Source organism: Haliotis rufescens, unplaced genomic scaffold (genome assembly GCF_023055435.1).
Source record: "Haliotis rufescens isolate VD_foot unplaced genomic scaffold, xgHalRufe1.0.p SCAF_6, whole genome shotgun sequence".
Taxonomy (NCBI): domain Eukaryota; kingdom Metazoa; phylum Mollusca; class Gastropoda; order Lepetellida; family Haliotidae; genus Haliotis; species Haliotis rufescens.
The window spans coordinates 24,904,131-24,924,690 of record NW_025964334.1 but is presented as its reverse complement, the minus strand read 5'-3'; the positions used below and the strand labels follow the sequence as shown (position 1 = coordinate 24,924,690).

Below are 20,560 nucleotides of genomic sequence, written 5' to 3'. Positions count from 1 at the left end.
TTATATAGCTACCTCAACATATTTCCTCAACACAGAGCCTCGACACACTGCCTCGACACATTGCCTGGACATACTTCCTAGACACATTTCCTCAACCCACTTCCTCAACATAGCTCGACAAGAGCCTCCACAGACTATTCCTTGATTTGCCAAGTGTGGGTACCTCACCTTATTCCTTGACATGTTAAAAAGTGAAAACTTCGCCTATATCTCGACTACCTCGACACCCTGCCTCACCAACATGTCTTGACACACCACCTCAACACACCACCTCAGCAAAATGTCTCGATACAGTGCCTTGACACATTAGCTCCATACACTGCCTTGACACATTAGCTCCATACACTGCCTTGACACATTGGCTCCATACAGTGGCTTGACACATGAGCTCCATACAGTGCCTTGACACATTAGCTCCATACACTGCCTTGACACATTAGCTCCATACAGTGCCTTGACACATTAACTCCATACAGTGCCTTGACACATTAGCTCCATACAGTGCCTTGACACATTAGCTCCATACAGTGCCTTGACACATTAGCTCCATACAGTGTCTCGGCATATTAGCCAGCTACAGACCCTACATTAGCTCCATACACTGCCTTGACACATTGGCTCCATACACTACCTCGGCACATTAGCTCCATACAGTACCTCCACACATTAGCTCCATACAGTGCCTCGACATATTAGCTAGCTTCAGACCCTACATTAGCTCCATACAGTGCCTTGACACATTAGCTCCATACACTGCCTCGGCACATTAGCTCCATACAGTACCTCGACACATTAGCTCCATGCAGTGCCTCGATATATTTCTTCCATACAGTGCTTCGACACATTAGTTCCATACAGTGTCTCGACACATTAGCTCGCTACAGTGCCTACATTAGCTCACTACAGTGCCTCGACACAATACCTCGATACAGTGCCTTGACACATTAGCTCGCTACAGTGCCTCGACACATTAGCTCGATACAGTGCCTCGACACAATAGCTCCATGCAGTGCCTCGATATATTAGTTCCATACAGTGTCTCGACACATTAGCTCGCTACAGTGCCTCGACACATTAGCTCCATGCAGTGCCTCGATATATTACTTCCATACAGTGCTTCGACACATTAGTTCCATACAGTGTCTCGACACATAAGCTCGCTACAGTGCCTATATTAGCTAACTACAGTGCCTCGACACATTAGCTCGATACAGTGCCTCGACACATTAGCTCCATGCAGTGCCTCGATATATTACTTCCATACAGTGCTTCGACACATTAGTTCCATACAGTGTCTCGACACATTAGCTCGCTACAGTGCCTACATTAGCTCACTACAGTGCCTCGACACATTAGCTCGATACAGTGCCTCGACACATTAGCTCCATGCAGTGCCTCGATATATTACTTCCATACAGTGCTTCGACACATTAGTTCGATACAGTGTCTCGACACAATTGCTCGATACAGTGCCTCGACATATTAGCTCCATACAGTGTCTCGACACATTAGCTCCATACAGTGCCTCGACATATTAGCTCCATACAGTGTCTCGACACATTAGCTCGCTACATTGCCTTCATTAGCTCATACAGTGCCTCGACACGTTAGCTCCATACAGTGTCTCGACACCTTAACTCCATACAGGGCCTCGACACAACCTCACCGTGCATCTCTTAGGCGTGACAGATCCAAGATTCGGCATGTTAATGTTTGTCAACACCGTGGGTTCCACTAAAGCAGAAGACCTGTATCACTTCGGGCTTTCCGTCGACGTTAAGTTGTTAAGTTGATATTTTAACGTAAATACTGATTAGAGCGGCCACACTCCCGCCACCCCCAACTCCCCCCCCCCCCCCCCCCCCCACCCACCCCACCCACCCCACCCACACTCAAAGCGTCGGCGGTCACACTACCTGGTACCTTGAGACAATCACCCCCCTCCCACCACCCCACCTGACTCTGTACATGTCAGGCCTATACCTGACGAGGAGGCGAGCAGGCGTCAGCGGTGTTTGTTTTTCGATCACGTCCCAATGAGACGCACTGCTGAGCCGATTGACAAGTCGCTGTCTTGTACAGGCTGGTCTTACAGCTGACTTATCGCGTATTGTTTGAAGGTATTAGCTTACCTATATCCACTCGGAGGGACAGTCGACTCATGTGGTCATTGTCACACGTGTTTCCGAGACAGGTCAGTCGTTGCAATGTAATGTTCCAGAAGAAACTTGTTCCACAAGCTAACCTGATCACCTGTCTACAATGTACACCTTATGAGACTTTTGGGATAGAAAATATTGTTGTGAGGAATTAATCACTGGGTCTTCATGTTCTTCGTGGACTGCGGCAACGACGACCTTAAACTATAACCTGTATCGCCATGTATAAACCGCATCAGCTATCAGAATATGTGGCTGCAACACGAATTGGAGAATTCATGGGAACTTTGGATGCACACTATTATGATCTCGACGATTTCTGAAACATTGACTCAGACGTCACACGCCTGACACCATGAACAGGAGATTTCATTAGAACATTGGATCCCTATTTTGAATCCGACCAAACCATGGGCGGTTTCTGAAACATTGATTCCAACGTCACACACGGTATAGTGGACGCATAACCTGGTAATTATTGTGTCATTGCCTTGTAAGAAATACTTCACACGCCTGTAAATCAGAAATAATGAAGTGACTCGGAGAAGAAATCAATACAGGAGTCTCATCCCCAGGAATCTCTATCTGGTCATGGTAGATGCTTGTGACATTAACGTACAAGCGAACAGGTTCTAGAGAAAAAGAACTGAAGGTGTACATAGAGTCAGACCAGAAACCAGAGGAAGAGAGGAACATTGGAGTCTGAGTATGGGTTCCATTGGCAGGGGGGACAGGAACCCACCGAGGCCCTCCGTCTCCACCAGACAGGCGTCCAGGAGGAGGAAAGCACCCACGCTTGTACGGAGTCATACTATAGCTGGTAGTCAGGTAAGGCTGAGATTAAAGAATAATTTCACAGGCACGCCATTAATGAACAGCCATTCTTCCCTGTCATGTTGAACATACATCTGTTGTCCATACGTTTAAAAACTATGTACTTTCGATTCCTGTTTTATGTTTTTGAATAATACATATACCTGTTCATTCATCTATTCACTTGCACCTTTTGAGATAGACAACCATATAGTCCCTGAAACAACTTATGTATACTGTTCATTAAAAAACAATTTATATTTAAAATCCCTCGAGTTCAATTGATTCCTCAAAGAGTTGAAAAGGGGATGAGGTTAGGATGCTCATCTGAGAAGGGTATGAGAAGGCAATGAGGCTGATTGGTTTATAAATATATTTTCTTAGATCTGTGAAAGAGTGTTGAGATATCTTATGACAATAGGTCACATATATTACAAGATTACTGCGGGAAGCGTATTCGATTTACGTTGATAGTAGCCGTGTGAAAAGTCCAGACAACGTGCCCGGTCTTAGTTACGCCGCGAGGCTGTGGTATTTCTGTTATTCAGATGTACCCATCATTGCATGGAGTCTGTAGGAGTTATGGTCTACATAATCAGGTTTGTATGGAGGCACGTGTTCCTCTGTGATATTGATATGCCGGCTCCTCATGCCTACAGTGACCCATGCGGAGACGTCCTGGCTTATTCATGTTATCCATATAAAACATCACAATATCTTTAACAAGGATTTTGCTATTTTTTCGGTATACGTAACCTGTTACTTATTACTGATAGGTCCTGTCACAGTGTACCTATTAATATATAAAATATTATATGAACTATTTAAAGATTCCTTCCTCAAAATCAGTCGAATGAAACATCAGCATTAAATATTTTTATTGCCTCCCTTAAATGATAAACTACTAAATCACACACATGCATGTTTTCATTTCATTTATTTGAAAGGGGTTTTATATTGCATATTATTCTTTAACTAAAATGCAAACACCTCGCTAAAAAGCATGGTATTTTGAATTCTTTATGATTTCAATAAATCTTCAAGATGTATTGAACAGGTCCATTCTTTAAAGCCTACACTGTACATATCCATTTAGCGGAGATTATTTTTCTGATCGATGACTGTAATACCATTCTATATCAACATACCAGGTGATAAACCATACCCTATTATCTTTTCATTCTTGTCATTAAATTTATGCCAACTCACGCTGGGACGATAAAACCAGTCTAACTACATGTATTTGCATTACAAGTCAAGGTTTAGTCGGCCCCCTGTAGGACTATTGTCAGAAGGGCGTTTGCTTATTGTCACTCAGACAGGGTTGTGTACTCAGTCCGTGCCTTTTTATATAAGTGATCTAACTATCTACTGTACTGTCATCGCTGAATATCTCATGCATATTAACAATGAGTTTCAGTCAAAATAATCCCCTTAAGAAATATAACGATTGCTTTTCAGTGTATAACCTCAAACTTTGTTTTTCATTGGGTGTATTTCTGAACCAATTATTATCATCAGGTTTGTTTTATCGTCAAACATTTGCTATAGCTCGGGGCGACAAAATACGGATATGAAAATTGTTTCAGACAACTGAAAACGTGTAAGGCTATACACATACGGATGAGAGAAAAATAAACTCGGGACGGTTATCATAGAAACATAAGGAATGACATACTGCACATAATATAAGTACTATAACTCCGCTATAATGAGCAGGTGGTCCATAGCCACAAGTGAACATGTCCGGTGCTTACATTAAGTAAACATGAACTGTGTTGCTCATTACCCGTAAATTTTGTTTCAGATTTGTAGTAAGTGTGTATAAATACTATTGTAAATATTTTATTGCTCGGCTAGGATTTAACGGTTCAGAGGTTACGATTCCAACACTACAAATGTTTGTCTATGAATAAAATCAATTTCTTTGCGAATACCTGCTCACAGTGTTAAAAATGATCTATATCGGTGCAATGAAGTCAAGCGTAATGGCTGATTAACTATCATGTTCTCTGTAGTACTATCTGTAGTGTGAGTTACTCTGTGAACATGGCGTCAGTGAATAGGTATAATAACCGTGGTTTTGTGTCTATGGCTGCTGTCACATATGAAAACATTGGGTGTTTGGCTTTTCTCGTCAATCAACTTGTCTATCTCCATGACTCATGAAAATAAACTGCAAGGCAAAGTATACATCCTTGTTTAATGGTGGTTAAAAATGAAACAAACAAGAAATGGTTATTCGATGGTGATGATGCGAGTATCATGGTTGTGTTTTGGAACTTACGTTTGCAGTGTTCGGCTACTAGTAATGTTTTGATAACGTTTGTAATATTTTGGTCAAATCCAATTTTCAAGTGTATACTTTCGTTTGCACGGAAGTTGATAAATTTTGTCAGATCACTCCAAGTTTTCTCTTGTCAGGCTCCATGTATTACAGAAATACATCCTATTTCTTACTGATCTTCAGGATCTGAATAGGAAACCATAGACCCGCGAAGATCCGGGGTAGAATAGGTCTTAAGCAACCCATGCTTGCCGCAAAAGGTGACTATGCTTGTCGTAAAAGGCAACTAACGGGATCGGGTGGTAAGGCTTGCTGACTTGGTTGATGCATGTCATCGTATCCCAATTGCGTGGATCAATGCTCATGATGTCAGTTACTGGATTGTCTGGTCCAGACTCGATTAATTACAGACCGCCGTCATATAGCTGGAATATTGCTGAGTGTGGCGTTAAACAACAAACAAACAAACATAGCGTCATTCAGGCTTAATGCGAGATTCACTCGAGCCGTGTATCGATCTTAAATTTCACAAATTTCATCACTAAGTACACGACGAATCTGCGTGTGTCTCATTACATTGAAACAGAGTGAATAAAGAACGTATTCTAGGGGGCAGTTACTATCCTCGTATTCTAACCTTTATTTTAACCGCGGTCTTGTGATTGGACTTCAAAATTTTAGTATTTGCAGTATTTTAACTGACATGGGGTATGGTGTCTGTTGGTATGATTATTAAAGTGACGAATATACAGAGAAACCCGCTTATACCGGACGTTGTCCGTTCCCATTGAAAGCGTCCGGATTACTGAATTGGTGGTACGTAGTCGTCTCACTTTAATCATGTACAGATGCTCCAGCAGTATATTGTCTGGAAATAGGGTTTAGGATAAACGTGTTCCCGCCTTTTGAAGTTTCGCTGTAACTGTCAATAGTTGCCTTATCCTGACGTCAGCGTAAATCAGGCTGGCATCAGTGTGACCCAGTCTGACGTCACTCTAAATCAATCTGACTTCAGGGAACTGAAATAAATTTAACTCAGTCTGACGTCACTCTAAACCAATCTGACGTCAACGTATCCCAGTCTGACATCAACGTAACCCAGTCTGACATCAACGGACCCAGTCTGACGTCACTCTAAACCAATCTGACGTAAACGTAACTGAGTCTGACGCCATTGTAACAGACTGACATCAACTCAGTATGACGTCAACGTTACTGTCTGACGTCATCGTAATCCAGACTGTCGTCTCTCTAACCAGTCTGATATCACTCCAAACAAATCTGACGACAACGTAACTCAGTCTGACATCAACGTCACCCACTCTGACGTCAGTCTAAACCAATCTTACGTCAACGTAACTCATTAGAACAGACTGATATCAATTTAACTCAGTCTGACGACACTCTAACCAGTCTGACGTTATGTTGATAAATATTACGCACAGGGAAGGTGTCTTACTAGATAAATATCTATTGTAGGTATTTCTGAAAGATACATGAAAGTTTGGGATACATGAAGATAATGAAGGGATGGCGTTTAGCTTTTTCTATATAGACAAAAAATCAATTAACAGTGAGTTTCACTGTTTGGGGATTTGAATTATTGGAAATTCTTCACAAAATCATAGAAACGATAGAATTCAATATTCGACATAACTGTGTGAAGAAACAACAACCCTTTGCGAAAAATATAGCCAAATTAGATCTTACGAGAATTACGCGTAGGCAAGAACTGACCTACAGCGCTTGTCGATACACAATCGATAACAATGTCGATTGATCCTGCTGAGGCGCGTTATCAGTAGTCAATTAGACGATCAGACACACGATAGCTCCTCCCGCCACCGTGACGGCGGTGTCAGCAACACGTAGCAACAGTGTTCCACTCCGCAGACACAGGGTAGGCACGTACAACTGACATTATGTCACTTCCCCGTGCCACACAGCCAACGTTATTGCTACGACTGTCGCACGCCCATGTTAAAGTGCGGGAGATGCAATCCTCATGGCGCTAAGGTCATTTTGTGGAACAGCGCCCAGCTGAACAATTTGAATGACAGGTTTTGTTTGTTGTTTTACGCCGCATCCAGCAATGTTCCAGCTCTATGACGACCATCTGTAAATAATTGAGCCTGGATCAGACAATCCAGTGATTGACCTCATGAGCATCGGTCCACGCAATCGGGATACGATGACATGCAATCAATATAATCAGCGAGCCTGACCACGTTATTCATTTAGTCGCCTTGTACGACAAGCATGGGTTGCTGTGGACCTATATTCTTACCCGGAATCCCCATGGTAATATCGGTGAATGTTTATACTCAATGCATTCGATGCATACCCGCCGTGATATTGCTGGAATATTGCTAAAAGCGGCGTAAAACAATACCCAGTCACTCACGCCTTGGTTTGCCAGTGTTGTACGGTTCCCCGTGCAGGCATAAACGCAATGCGTATAATCAGCAAGACGGTGACTTGGATGTGCAAAGATGTTGTTAAACTCTTCATTATCGCAGTTGTAGTAAAATATCTTTACAGTTATGCAAAACAATCTGTGAATCGCACTAAAATGTATCGATTGCATTTGATTGTATGCAGTAATGTAATGTGTGAGACTAATATGTGTGGGTGTGATTGTATACAACAATGGAAAGACTAATATATGTGGAGAGAATATATGAATGTTAGTTAACGCCGCAGGCAACAATATTCCAGCTATGTAACGGCGACCTTTGGATAATCGAGTCTTGTCAAAGCAAACCAGTGACAGAAAACGCGAGCAACAACCCGCGCCATCGATACACGTCATCGATACACGCCATCGATACACGCCATCGATACACGTCATCGATACACGCCATCGATACACGCCATCGATACACGCCGTCGATACACGTCGTCGATACACGCCATCGATACGCGCCATCGATACACGCCGTCGATACACGCCATCGATACGCGCCATCGATACACGCCGTCGATACACGCCGTCGATACACGCCATCGATACACGCCATCGATACGCGCCATCGATCCACGCCATCGATACACGCCATCGATCCACGAGGTATCACTGCACCACAGAAGCTAAGCACCGGTTCTATTCAGTCACCGTGTACTAGCAGGGCCCACTTGCACAAAGTGATCTTAGCGCTAAGACTATCGTAAGTCTATGTTCAAGAGGAGTATCATCTTAACACTATGATAGCTTTGGGCAAGTGGGTCTAGAAGGTGACCCAGTCAAACCTAAGAACCACGGGGTCAAAATGCGAAAAATTCCTTCACTGATGATGGTAGCGATATCAAGTACCATTCAGTACCGTTTCTGATCCCTTATTCAATTACATTGCTTAAACAACTGTAGACCCCGGATGTGGAAATCATGGCGTCTGAAGACGTTATTTGATATTCCATTTCGGTAAAGTATAGACTGTCTAATTTTGAGTGGAATGTTTATTCACTCGTACAATCAATCATATCCAAGGGCCTAACAACAACACTTCAACATCAAGAATACTTCACTATCAACACTCACAGCTTGTTTGTCGTCAGTAGCGACATGAAGGAAGTTATACCGCGTATTCAGCTAATCCCTGCAAAGTAAATATGTGCTCTCCAACACATGGCCGTGGGGCGGTCTGGCTGGGACACTTGGCTATTTGTGTGTGAAGGCGTGTAAGTACTGACACACACATGTGTGGGGTTTTGATGGTAATTTGAAACTGTAGCTAACAAAGTCAACGTATTTGAACGTGTTTGTAGCGTTAGAGACTTCTTGTACAGATAAGGAGGCACGGGTGGTCTTGTCTACTGAGGCCCCGTATATTCGCCCCGAAGAGTTGCGTCCCTTAGGTGTGCAGGAAGATTTCGGGATTTCCTCCCACATTAAGGTGACACGTCGTGGTGCAACTCAGATATTGTTCAAAGTGGCGCGAAAATCATGTCGCTCACTGAATCTGAACATTTACCTCAAGGACTTTTTCAATATTTCTAAGAGGTGCTTCTTATGACAAAAACTCAATGGGTAAACAACAGTTTTTGTTGTTATTGATTCAAGCCCCCACTCACTCACTCACCTAAACACCCACCAACCCACGTACCCATCCACCCACCCAAACACCCACCAACCCACGTACCCATTCACCCACCCAAACACCCACCAACACACGTACCCATCTACCCACCCAAACACCTACCAACCCACGTACCCATCCACCCACCCAAACACCCACCAACCCACGTACCCATCCACCCACCAAAACACCCACCAACCCACGTACCCATCCACCCACCCAAACACCCACTCACTCACACGCTTTAAAACGACAGTTTGGGGTATATACAACAAGAAAATAATTGTAGAACGTAAAACGTCGATTTTTAATCAGATATTGTACTGAATTTTAGTATCAGGTTATTAAATCCATAGGTTTCTTTAACTGGCAGGAGTTCATTAACTTAAATACGACATAATTATGTTAATGAAGCAAAACAAATATATTTAATTGATTATTTTCGTGTTTGCAATGGTAGCATTCAATGAGGAATCGATCAGTAGCTGCTAGATACCCAGCCATTAAACTAGATCATGTGAAGTTAAAGAATACGAATAGGAACTGTTTGCCAGCTGGATGAAAAAACACTTAAGGCAGCTGGATTTAATTGAAATACAATTTTGTCGATTAGTGTCGACTTTCATTTGTTGGAAGAATATAATTAACATGATTGTTTTATAACTACCCAAATAACATTTCCTTCTATTAAACGGGTTTTATTCAGTAACGGTCATCATAATGTCAAACGATATTGGACAACTACACTTTAATAGGCGAATAAACAGCTTGGTTCTGAAATACATTGAATATATTGTTCGACTATGGAGATACCGTTGTCCGGCTAAAATAAGCCTGTTTAGATTTCTTTTCCATATTGGAAAATGAACAAAGAAAGTTCTGGAATGTACTAGATGGCCGAGATTGTACGGCGGTACTTCCCATGGGCTATGGAAAGTCCCTTCCGTTTCAAATGCTTATCCTATTGACGTGAGAGGAACGATAGTTTTGATGGAATCAGTTGTACAACCCATAACTGTCGTTCGGACACCCGTGATAACCTTTTAGATGTTGCACGATTGAAAAACACATTCCAACTGCCACTTTCCCGATCTGGAATGCGGCGTTCTGATTGGTCGGATGAAAGGTCGGATGAAAGGTCGTGACGTGACCTGTAAAGTCCTCAAAAACAATTTAAGCGGTAGAGTGAGCTAAGATCTGTTTTTAAAGAGACACAAAGTTGCGCCCCTTTGCATTATAACTATCTGTTGGTTGTGAGATTCGTTCCGATTAAGATCCTTCGTATGTCTGTCGAACTATACTGTGGTTTCCCTATATCAGCAAACACGTGTGATCTGAAGCACTTCCAGCTTCCGTACCACATCTGGTGAGGTGAAATGGGGTTTAACGCCACGCTCAAGATTATTGCACTTATACTGCGTAAACTATTGCCGGTTTAATAAAGCTAGCCTACAGAGATACCATGTCGCAGCTTAACGTGGATACCCCACCCAGACACAGTATAATGACTACGAAACGCCCGGTCCTTATCCCATTATGCCGAGCGCTAGGCAGGGTAACAACAAGTATGTTCTTTTGGTATGACGTGGCAGAGGATCGAACCATCGATTGTCCGCTCTCCGGGCAGACGCTCTATCCACTAGACCACGGAGGCGGTCCCTCCACGTGAAGCTGATACGCAACTGACAATACTAAACCGACGTTAAACCTAAATCACCGACTCACCATTATGTAGACGCCACGTATCAGAGAGTTTAAACCAGGTTTTTTTTTCACACTTATGCCTGTACAGTAAACTACGGTTATAACGAACTCAAAGGGACCACTAATTTTAGTTCGTTATAACCGTAGTTCGTTAAAAGCATATATACAGCATATATACAACAACTGTCCGGGACTAAACATAAGTTCGTTATATCGGTCAGTTCGTTATAAGCGTGTTCGTTATAAACGTAGTTTACTGTACAGGCACATGTAATATGTTTTCAAATAAACAGTCATACCACATTAATCTATTTCTAAGACTGGTTTGAAACGCCATGAAACATGTGTATCTTATGAATCAAGATTGACTGGTGCAATGTACACTGTCTGGCGGAGATATACACTGCGTGTTGATATGAGGGCGTCGTAAACACGTCATCACGTCCCTGTCAACACTACAGCTGATTACAGTGTGGGGGACACTCCAAGTAAATGTCACTACCGCTTGTTGACTAATATGTTATTGCCTCGTTTATGATATAGTTTGTCCCACTGATATTCACTGCAGATATTAGGGGTGTACCGGTGCCACCTTAAGAGTGTTAGAGGTAATCATCGAGCCATACTGAACGACTGGAAGAACTAGAAGAACACGTGGTCCAAACATACCACAATGGAAATACCATTCGGTATACGTCAGCGTGTACATCCTTTATTAATCATAGCTCGAAAAACTGACAATTGCATATATATATAGTAATGTCCTTTGTTTTGTTGCGGAAATCCTAGAACCAAGCCCTTTGTTAAACACCGCCCGGTGCCTCCTTAAAAATGCTATTGATAAATTGCATAATAATTACAATGTAACTGGTAACTACCAATATGGGACTAATTAGTGTGTTTTGTACCTTGAGATCGGATTCAGCGCTCAGCAAATGGTTTGTCTGCACCAAAGTGTGTTTTAATAACCTTATATATTGTTGACTAAGGTCGTGATATCGTTATATTGTTCACGAAGGCCGTAAAGTTGTTGTCATATTGTTAACAAAGGCCGGGATATCGTTGTTATTTTGTTTACAAAGGTCGTGATATCGTCATATTGTTTACAAAGGTCGTGATATCATCATATTGTTTACAAAGAACGTGATATCGTTATATTGTTCACAAAGGTCCTTATATCGTTATATTGCTTACAAAGGTCGTGATATCCTTATATTGTTTACAAAGGTCGTGATATCGTTGTTATATTGTTTACAAAGGTCGTGATATCGTCATATTGTTCACGAAGGTCGTGATAGCGTTGTTATCTTGTTCACGGAGGCCTTGTTACATAGCTTACAAAGGTCGTGATATCGTTATATTGTTCACGAAGGTCGTGATAGCGTTGTTATCTTGTTCACTTTACTGACGGTCGAGTTCTTAAGGTACCTTATTATCACCCGTTTGGCTTCCGTGTCAGGGTGTCATGGTTACGGTGACAACAATCACAACTGTGACATGTCCTACTGTGTGTCATCAAATAGATATTTTCAGAAATCGTCACCCTGCATACTGTTTTCTGACGAAATACATTTGATTATTTAAGAAAATGACAAACACACTTTGAAATGTGGAAACAAAAGCCGATTATGTAATGGCATGTTTTGTAACTGTAGACAGTTATTAAAATGAGTTCTATGTAATGTGTTTATATTTCTTAAAGACACATGGAATTTCTGGATTTATGAAAACAAAAAAGGGTCTCCCTTAACTTTTTTTCAGGTGTTTGTGTTTGTTTCAAACATTTCAAATTTACCTGTGTGCAGATGTTGCTGTTGCTTTTGCTGTTAAATGAATGAGATCTACTTCCGTCAATCTGTACGACTCTATTTTCTAGCATAACAGCAACTACTAAAATAAAAACGTACAAACCATATAAATATTGAAGTTAAATATTAAAAAGGTCACTGAGTGAAGTGTTACGAGCTGATATGCTCTCTAACTTGGTGAATACCCTTTGATTTATTCACGGTATGAATAGAAAAGTACATATAGCCGTTCCCTTTATATTTCCCTAAGTATATATACAACATCGCAATAGATGAACAATTGGATTCAAGTGCTACCTATTCCTATTTCGTGTCCTTCTTTCAACAATTCGTCAATGTTGCCGAATTATTGTTAGTATTCAATACCTTTGATCAATCATAGTAATTAAATTAACCGAATATCTGTATTTTATACCCATTGCTGTTAGATAACACGCCACATCAAGAACATTAAGTGATCCCGAGCAAACCAAACTCTGCAGTAAACATATTCTCCACTCTGGACGCCTTTATCGTGCAATGACTTTTATGAATGATAACATATAAAAACGGCGCTAACTTCCCCCTATGGGATCTAACAATGAAGGATTAGTCCCCCAGAGACCGCGGCCATCTTAACAGATTCAATACTTGTGTATTAGGGACTTTCTCAAGTCTCTACCACAACACACAATGTGACTATTCACGTGCGGTGTTATTTCTTTTGATGAGCTGAGAGACATCTGGTTGAGCTGTATTGGGATCCACTGTGTTAGCAAAGCCGGACACATACATGCCATTGAGAGAAATCTACCTTCTAGTGTCGACGATGTATTCAGGCACAGAAATAACACCTTTAAATATTTTGTTAAGGTATTTCTTAGCATGAAAAGGATTTGTTTGTGAGGGTTTATAGACATAGTTCCGAAGTGGTATACGATATAGCTGTGGAACCTTGTGCTCTAATATATTCAGGATTCGTTGCTATCGGTCAATATGTTCCGTTTGAGGCAATACAACTGCAGGCGATATGCCACGCTTGTCACCCATGACACTGCTCACAAAGGGATCCCATACCTTTCAAATCTGTTCTAATGGATTGTACATATATTTGTGGACCTGATATCGGATTTGGGAAAAAAACGTATATTCTCTATTGTGATGTGCTGAAGAAATGTGTACTTAGGAACGAACACTTGTCCCATCGGCGTCATTGGTAACGGAGTGGGTAACGGGCGACCTCAGACGCCTACAGTGGTTATGAGTCAGAATTGATGAGAAATAGTATACACACGGCAGTATTATTTGATGTCTGATCGAGTGTTTTATGATTCACGTTTAATGGGTTGTAGTGAATACCCGCTTGAGTTCAGGAGAGGAGTGCAGTTGTAGTATACGATTTTAAAAGGGGCACCACATGCCATTTAGTTATGGAGAATATGCAACTATCTGATGGACAAGATTTGGGGACAGAAGACAATGACTTCCCGGAGTTCCTGAAAGTCAGATCCAAGCCAAGGATCGTGGCGTATGTTCCCATAGAGACTGGACGGATGGACACGATCGATGCGCAAGAGGTAGGCATAGATGTTTCCTTGACAACCAGATCCTGTAAAGTGATCTTAGAAAGACGGGCTAAATTAAACGCAGAGCGGTCAATGCGTTTCACTTCTTTGGTGTTCCCGGGCCAAATTAGTTACCAAATAACGCGTGTCTGCTTGTTGGGTTTTCAGGGCCGGAAGAGGTCCCAAGTAAAACGTGCTTATTTTCTTCTTTGGGCTCGTCGGGCCCCGTTCCGCAAATATATGTCAGTGCTAAGGGGAATACTTAACACCTTAGCGCTACCGCCCTGGTTCTGAATGACCCATGACTGTCTTAGGGATTTATCTAGACCTTCTTAGAGGCCGATATTCGACCCTACATCGTCACCTCATGTCAGCGTTAGTTACCAAATTCGAAAAACGTATTTCCCTATTCATGTTATAAAGTAACATGTATAACTAATGATAGAGCTTTGTAGTGGTGAAGGGGCGGTCGGGTAGCCTAGTGGTTAAAGCGTTCGCTCGTCACGCCGAAGACCCGGGTTCGATTCCCGACATGGGTACAATGTGTGAAGCCCATTTCTTGTGTCCCCCGCCGTGATATTGCTGGAATATTGCTAAAAGCGGCGTAAAACCATACTCACTCACTTTGTAGTGGTGACTTGTACATCACACGTAGCCAATACAGAGAAAGATGCTTTACTGATTAGTTTTACATCATTGCATTAATACAAATACAGTAAACTACGGTTATAACGAACACCCTTATAACGAACTGACCGATATAACGAACTTATTTTTAGTTCCGGCCATTTGTTGTACATATGCTGTATATATGCTTATAACGAACTGCGGTTATAACGAACTAAAATTAGTGGTCCCTTTGAGTTCGTTATAACCGTAGTTTACTGTACCTCGAAGTTTTAGAAAATATGAATTTTAAAAATTCTCAACTTTGTCGGCCAAGGGCACTTTACTTGGAATCCTAGATACATTCAGTTGTCTCCCCTGTTGGGTTTCCGTGGCACGTGGAACAAATTTCCATGCTTGTTGTAAGCCATTGGTGTACAGGTACAGGGATGACGACAGTCGCGACACACACTCACGTTGTTTTACATGCGACATCCAACGACGTAGTGCTGCGACGTAACGTCGTCTGGGCAAGCTAGGCGTGTAGGGCAGGGACAAGGATACAGTTTCACGTGCTACAAGTTCCGTTACGTATTTCATCGTAACACAGACCTACGCCTGACGCCTGACAACAGTCCTCTGATAACGCCACATAGTGCAAGCGGCCCCCGAGTACTACTGAACAAAACAATGTTTGAGTGACAGCTGCATCTTCTTTAATCCAGGGCAGTTTCAAGAGTCATAGTAAGGACATAAACATACTGTGTTTTCAATGTAGAGCTCGGACACCTGCAGATATAATCGCCCGAACGTGAAGCCGTCAAATTAGCTGTTTCAATCAGCGGGGGTTTATTGTGATTTGACAACCTCTGATTGACCAATCAGAATCGAGTTTTTTTCTAAATTCATGGTAGAATAATGGATGACGTAAATTACGTTTTAACAGACGATTAATGATATCTCTAAGGTCGCTTGTGACCGAGGCAGAATAGAGCCTCGGTCATTACAAAGGGTGACCTGGCTGCTGTTGTGGGCTACTGTTTCCGGACAACCAGGATAGTTGCTCATGTTATCAACCACTGGTGGGACTGGTCTATACTCGATTATTACCCTACTGTCGTTATATATCCGCCATAAGTGACTGCGGTATGAAACATCAACCAACACCCCGAGATCAGTGATTGAGTGAGTGAGGTTTTACGCCGCTTTTGCAAACAATTCCAACAATACCACGGGGTGGGTGGCGTGGGCGGGATAGGGTGGTGTTGGGGTGTGTGGAGAAAAGAAAAGATGATCAGGAACCTGTGTTTTTATCGTAAGAAGTAAGAAGGCTCCGTGACTTGGTTGACAACTTGTTATCGGTCCTCATAACATCGACCATTAGTTTATTGGCCCATATTCGATTATTTACAGTTTGACGGGATTTGGTTGGAAGATTGCTGTCTGTGGCGTTAAACAACAAACAAATCCTAGTCGAGTAATCGTCATCATATATGCACCAACACGAGCAGATAAATACATACAAATATAAACTTGACGTTGAGACTGCGTATACTCCAACAGGACGTTGTTGTTAAGGCTTGAGAACATCCTTGATCCTTGACCTATGACCATTAACCCATGGATAGGCAAAAAAGACGTAATTCCTTAACTGCCTGAAGAAACTGCCATGTGAAATTGACATGTTTAGGTAGGGGATCTCTTCCTAGAGCCGAAGGTGGCAGCACAGCTGGGGGCGGGGGTTGGGGTCTTAGGGTGGAGAGAGGGGAAGGTTCAGAGCTATCCATGCCAGTGTTTTAATAATATGAAAGTCTTTAGATACAGGACCTCCATTAAAAACCGTTGTTTAACCAGAACTGTTGTGGTAAATGGTTAGCCTGATAGCGAAGTTTGTTTGTTTGTTGTTTAACGTTGAAGTAATATATATATCGCGGTTGCCTGTAAATAACCCAATCTAGGCAAGACAAACCAGTGGCTGATATTATGAGCAACGTTCCATGTCATCTGGTTACGATGACACGTAATCAACCAAGTCACAAAGCCTGACCATCTGATCCATTAGTCGGCGACCCGTGAAGATCCGGGGTAGAATAGGTCTTCAGCAACCCATACTTGCCGTAAAAGGCGACTATGCTTGTCGTAAGAGGCGACTAACGGGATCGGGTGGTCAGGCTCGTTGACTTGGTTGAAGCATGTCATCGATCCCAATTGCATGGATCGATGGTCATGATATCAATCACTGAATTGTCTGGTCCAGACTCGATTATTTACAGACCGCCGTCATATAGCTGGAATATTGCTGGGTGCGGCGTAAAACAACCAACCACAACAGGGGTCTTCCTGTGAGGTTTCCGGGCAGAATAAACCCAAGCACGCCATGCTTGCCGAGTTGACTGAATGGGGATCGGGTGGTCAAGCTAAGATTGTTCGTGTATCATCATGCTTTAAGTCACTGGTTTGCCGGATTATTCAAAGGCTACTCAAACTGTATTACACAAAAAAAATTCTCCGACGATGGAGAAATCCACCAAGCGCTCATGCCAAGGCTTTTAATCCCCACAAAGGCATGGCTGTGCTTTTTGTAGCAGTTATAACAGCGGTGACCTTTGTTAATAAACTGAGAGGCAAAAGAAACGCCGCCAAAAAAATATTGGTCGTCAGTTTTCAACAAATTTGCCAAACGTCACGAAAACAGTTGGGAACACCTTTCCCCTTTGAACCTGTGCACGTGCTTCACGTGATTTGCGAGCACAAAGTTACCCTTATGAAATTGTGGTATAAAACACGAGCAGGATTGTACTCTCTTATCACATGGAATCGTTTAAAACAACGAACATGCCTCGACTAACTGCAGAGCAGAGGGAGAGAGCCATGGGTATGTTGCAAATGGGAGCGACGCAGGTGCACGTTGTCTGGATCACGGGCTGCTTCAAGTGCACCATCGCCAGACTTGTCACACGTCACAGGCAAACTGGCAGTACTGGCCGAGGAGTGGAAGACCCAAGGTCACGACCCCACATGAAGACCTGCATTTACGGGTGCTTCACCTAATGTCCATATTCCTAACTGTGACGTCATCATCCGCAAACAGCCTTGGACATCCGGTCAGCAGAACGGCCGTTATTACGACTGCGCCTATATGGTCTCAGTGCCTATCGACCTTTCAAGGGCATGACGTTAACGTTTCTACACCGACGTCACAGACTGAGATGGGCAAGGACTGTACAGCAGTGGCAGCAGAGGATTTGGCAAAGAGTGCTCTTCAGTGACGAGAGTAGGTGCCAGCTCTTCAAGTCTGATGGGCAGGTTCGAATATACCTACGACATGGTGAACGGACGGTACGTTGTTGCGTCCAAGAAGTGGAGCCTTATGGAGGTTGTAGTGTCATGGTTTGGGTTGGCATCTGCGGGGTCCAGAAGATGGATCTGGTCATCATCGACGGAAATCTCACTGCACGTCGTTACATTGATGAGGTTTTGCGGCCTGTGGTACTGCCTTTCCTGCAACGACACCCACGGACGCTGTTTCAGCAGGACAACGCCACCCCACACACAGCTCGAGTCACTAGCGACTTTCTGAACGCCAACAACGTGACCGTAATACAGTGGCCGCCCATAGAGCACCTCTGGGACCAACTTGGACGCCGGATTCGGAAACGTCAATAGCCGCCATTGACGAGGGATGCGTTGGCAATTGCCCTGCAGGAAGAATGAATTAGGATCCCTAATCAGGAAGTCAGGAGACCCGTGTACTCAGTTCGATGTCGTGTTAGGGCCTGCATCGTTGCTGGGGGTGGTCACATCCGATACTGAGCCATGTGTGTGGTACGGGACTTAAAAAGAGATCGACGTCGATTCTGCGGGTTTGTTCGAATACTGGACAGTGCACCCAGCATGATTAACATGTGTACAGAACTTTAAGTACATGTTTTTTTTTTATAATAAAACATCAACTGTTACTTAATTTTGCGTCTGTCTTTATTTGACAAGAAAATTGTTTGGTGGCGTTTCTTTTGCCCGTTAGTTTATGTAGGTCAGGTGTTACTGTATGTCTTCAATTTTTGGGTGTCGCTCGATAGTGTCCTCTATGTGCTCACAGATCACCAGTGAAAACGTTTAATAAGACATCGACGTTTTAAAAACAGTTAGGCCAGCATTTTACATGTGCTGTTTTAGTGCAAAAGTTCCTTGTCGGTAACCAAATGAAATACAAAAGCTATTTCAACATTTGGTTTAGTTCCTCATACATATGTACCTCGTTCTTCAAGCCCGGTGGTCGGTAATGTCGTCAATCTCATTAAAATCAGATCTTAGTTCTCGCTACCGCTAAACAAAGGATCTAGGGTTTTGGTCCACTGGCAATCCCTTTCACGCCGGTAAGGTAGCAATACAAAACAGGTGGTCCGCAGCGGGTAACATAAACAAGATCGCAAGAGTTCTCTCCCTTCCTAACGTATCCCTGACCCTGTTACCCCGGCGACACAGAACAAAACATATATTTAAAGCAGTGTATTTACAAACAACTTGTACTGGAAAACCTGGCATACTGTGTCTTCACAGACTATAGCGTTCCCCCGTCATGGACCGTCATTTATGAATGCTTCATGCTATCCAACAGGGGGCATGACTCAGGCGTCCATATAGCAGTGGACTCATGCTGTCACAAGTGGAACCCATTGCTCTTACACTGTTACTGTCAGTGTGTGGTGGACTTGTTAGACATACAGAGACGTCAGTATTAATTATGCACAAATCGTTGTACCTTTCTTGTGTAATGTGACACTCATGACACCATCACTACTACTACTACTACTACTACTACTACTACTACTACTACTACTACTACTACTACTACTGGGGGCACGGGTGGCCCAGTCGCCTAAGGCGCCGCGATTCGCTGTGCAGAGTTGCGTCCCTTGGGCACGCCAGAAACCTATGATTGTGGGTTCGAATCCCGGTTCGCCCCGATTATGTTTCTAGGTTTGTCAGCACCATACCCGTGCTCGTGGGTTTCACCGAAGTGGTAAACGTCTGAGTCCTGCATCACTTCGGGCTTTCCTCCCACATTAAGCTGACACGCTGTGATATAACTGGAATACTGGAAGCGACGTTAAACCCAACTCACTCACTCACTACTACTACTCCTAGTACTACGACTACTACAACAGGTACTACCACTACTACTACTACTACTATTTATACTTCTACTGCAGCGTTTACTACTTCTACTACTACTACGACTGCTTAGAATTATTGCTGAAGTAGGCGACTATGCTTGTCATAAGAGGCGACCAAATGGACCGGGTGGTCAGGCTCGCCGACTTGGTTGATACATTTCATCGTATCCCATTTGTGGGAATCGATGCTCATGATGTCAATGATGTGTAGACCAGTCTCGATTATATACAAACCGATGTCTATAATATTGCAGAGTGCAACAAAAAACACAAAAATCACAACATAACAAACCAAAAAGACCGCCGTCATATAGCTGGAATATTGCTGAATGCGGTGTTAAACAAAGATCAAACAAACTACTACTACTACTGCTACTACTACTACT

General features: G+C 42.9%; 1 protein-coding gene across 2 annotated transcripts in view; it reads left to right on the top strand.

The window, feature by feature from the left end:
* Positions 1-2,049: 2,049 nt before the first annotated feature.
* LOC124111423 overlaps positions 2,050-20,560 on the top strand; it is a 50,359-nt gene continuing 31,848 nt past the window's right edge. The window contains exon 1 of one of the 2 annotated variants that reach the window (XM_046471122.2): positions 2,050-2,987. In XM_046471122.2, the coding sequence (XP_046327078.2) occupies positions 2,868-2,987 (120 nt within the window). In that variant the 5' untranslated portion in view covers positions 2,050-2,867. Of the gene's footprint in view, positions 2,988-13,512; positions 14,404-20,560 lie in introns of those variants that run through there. The other variant, XM_046471121.2, reaches the window with a different exon arrangement.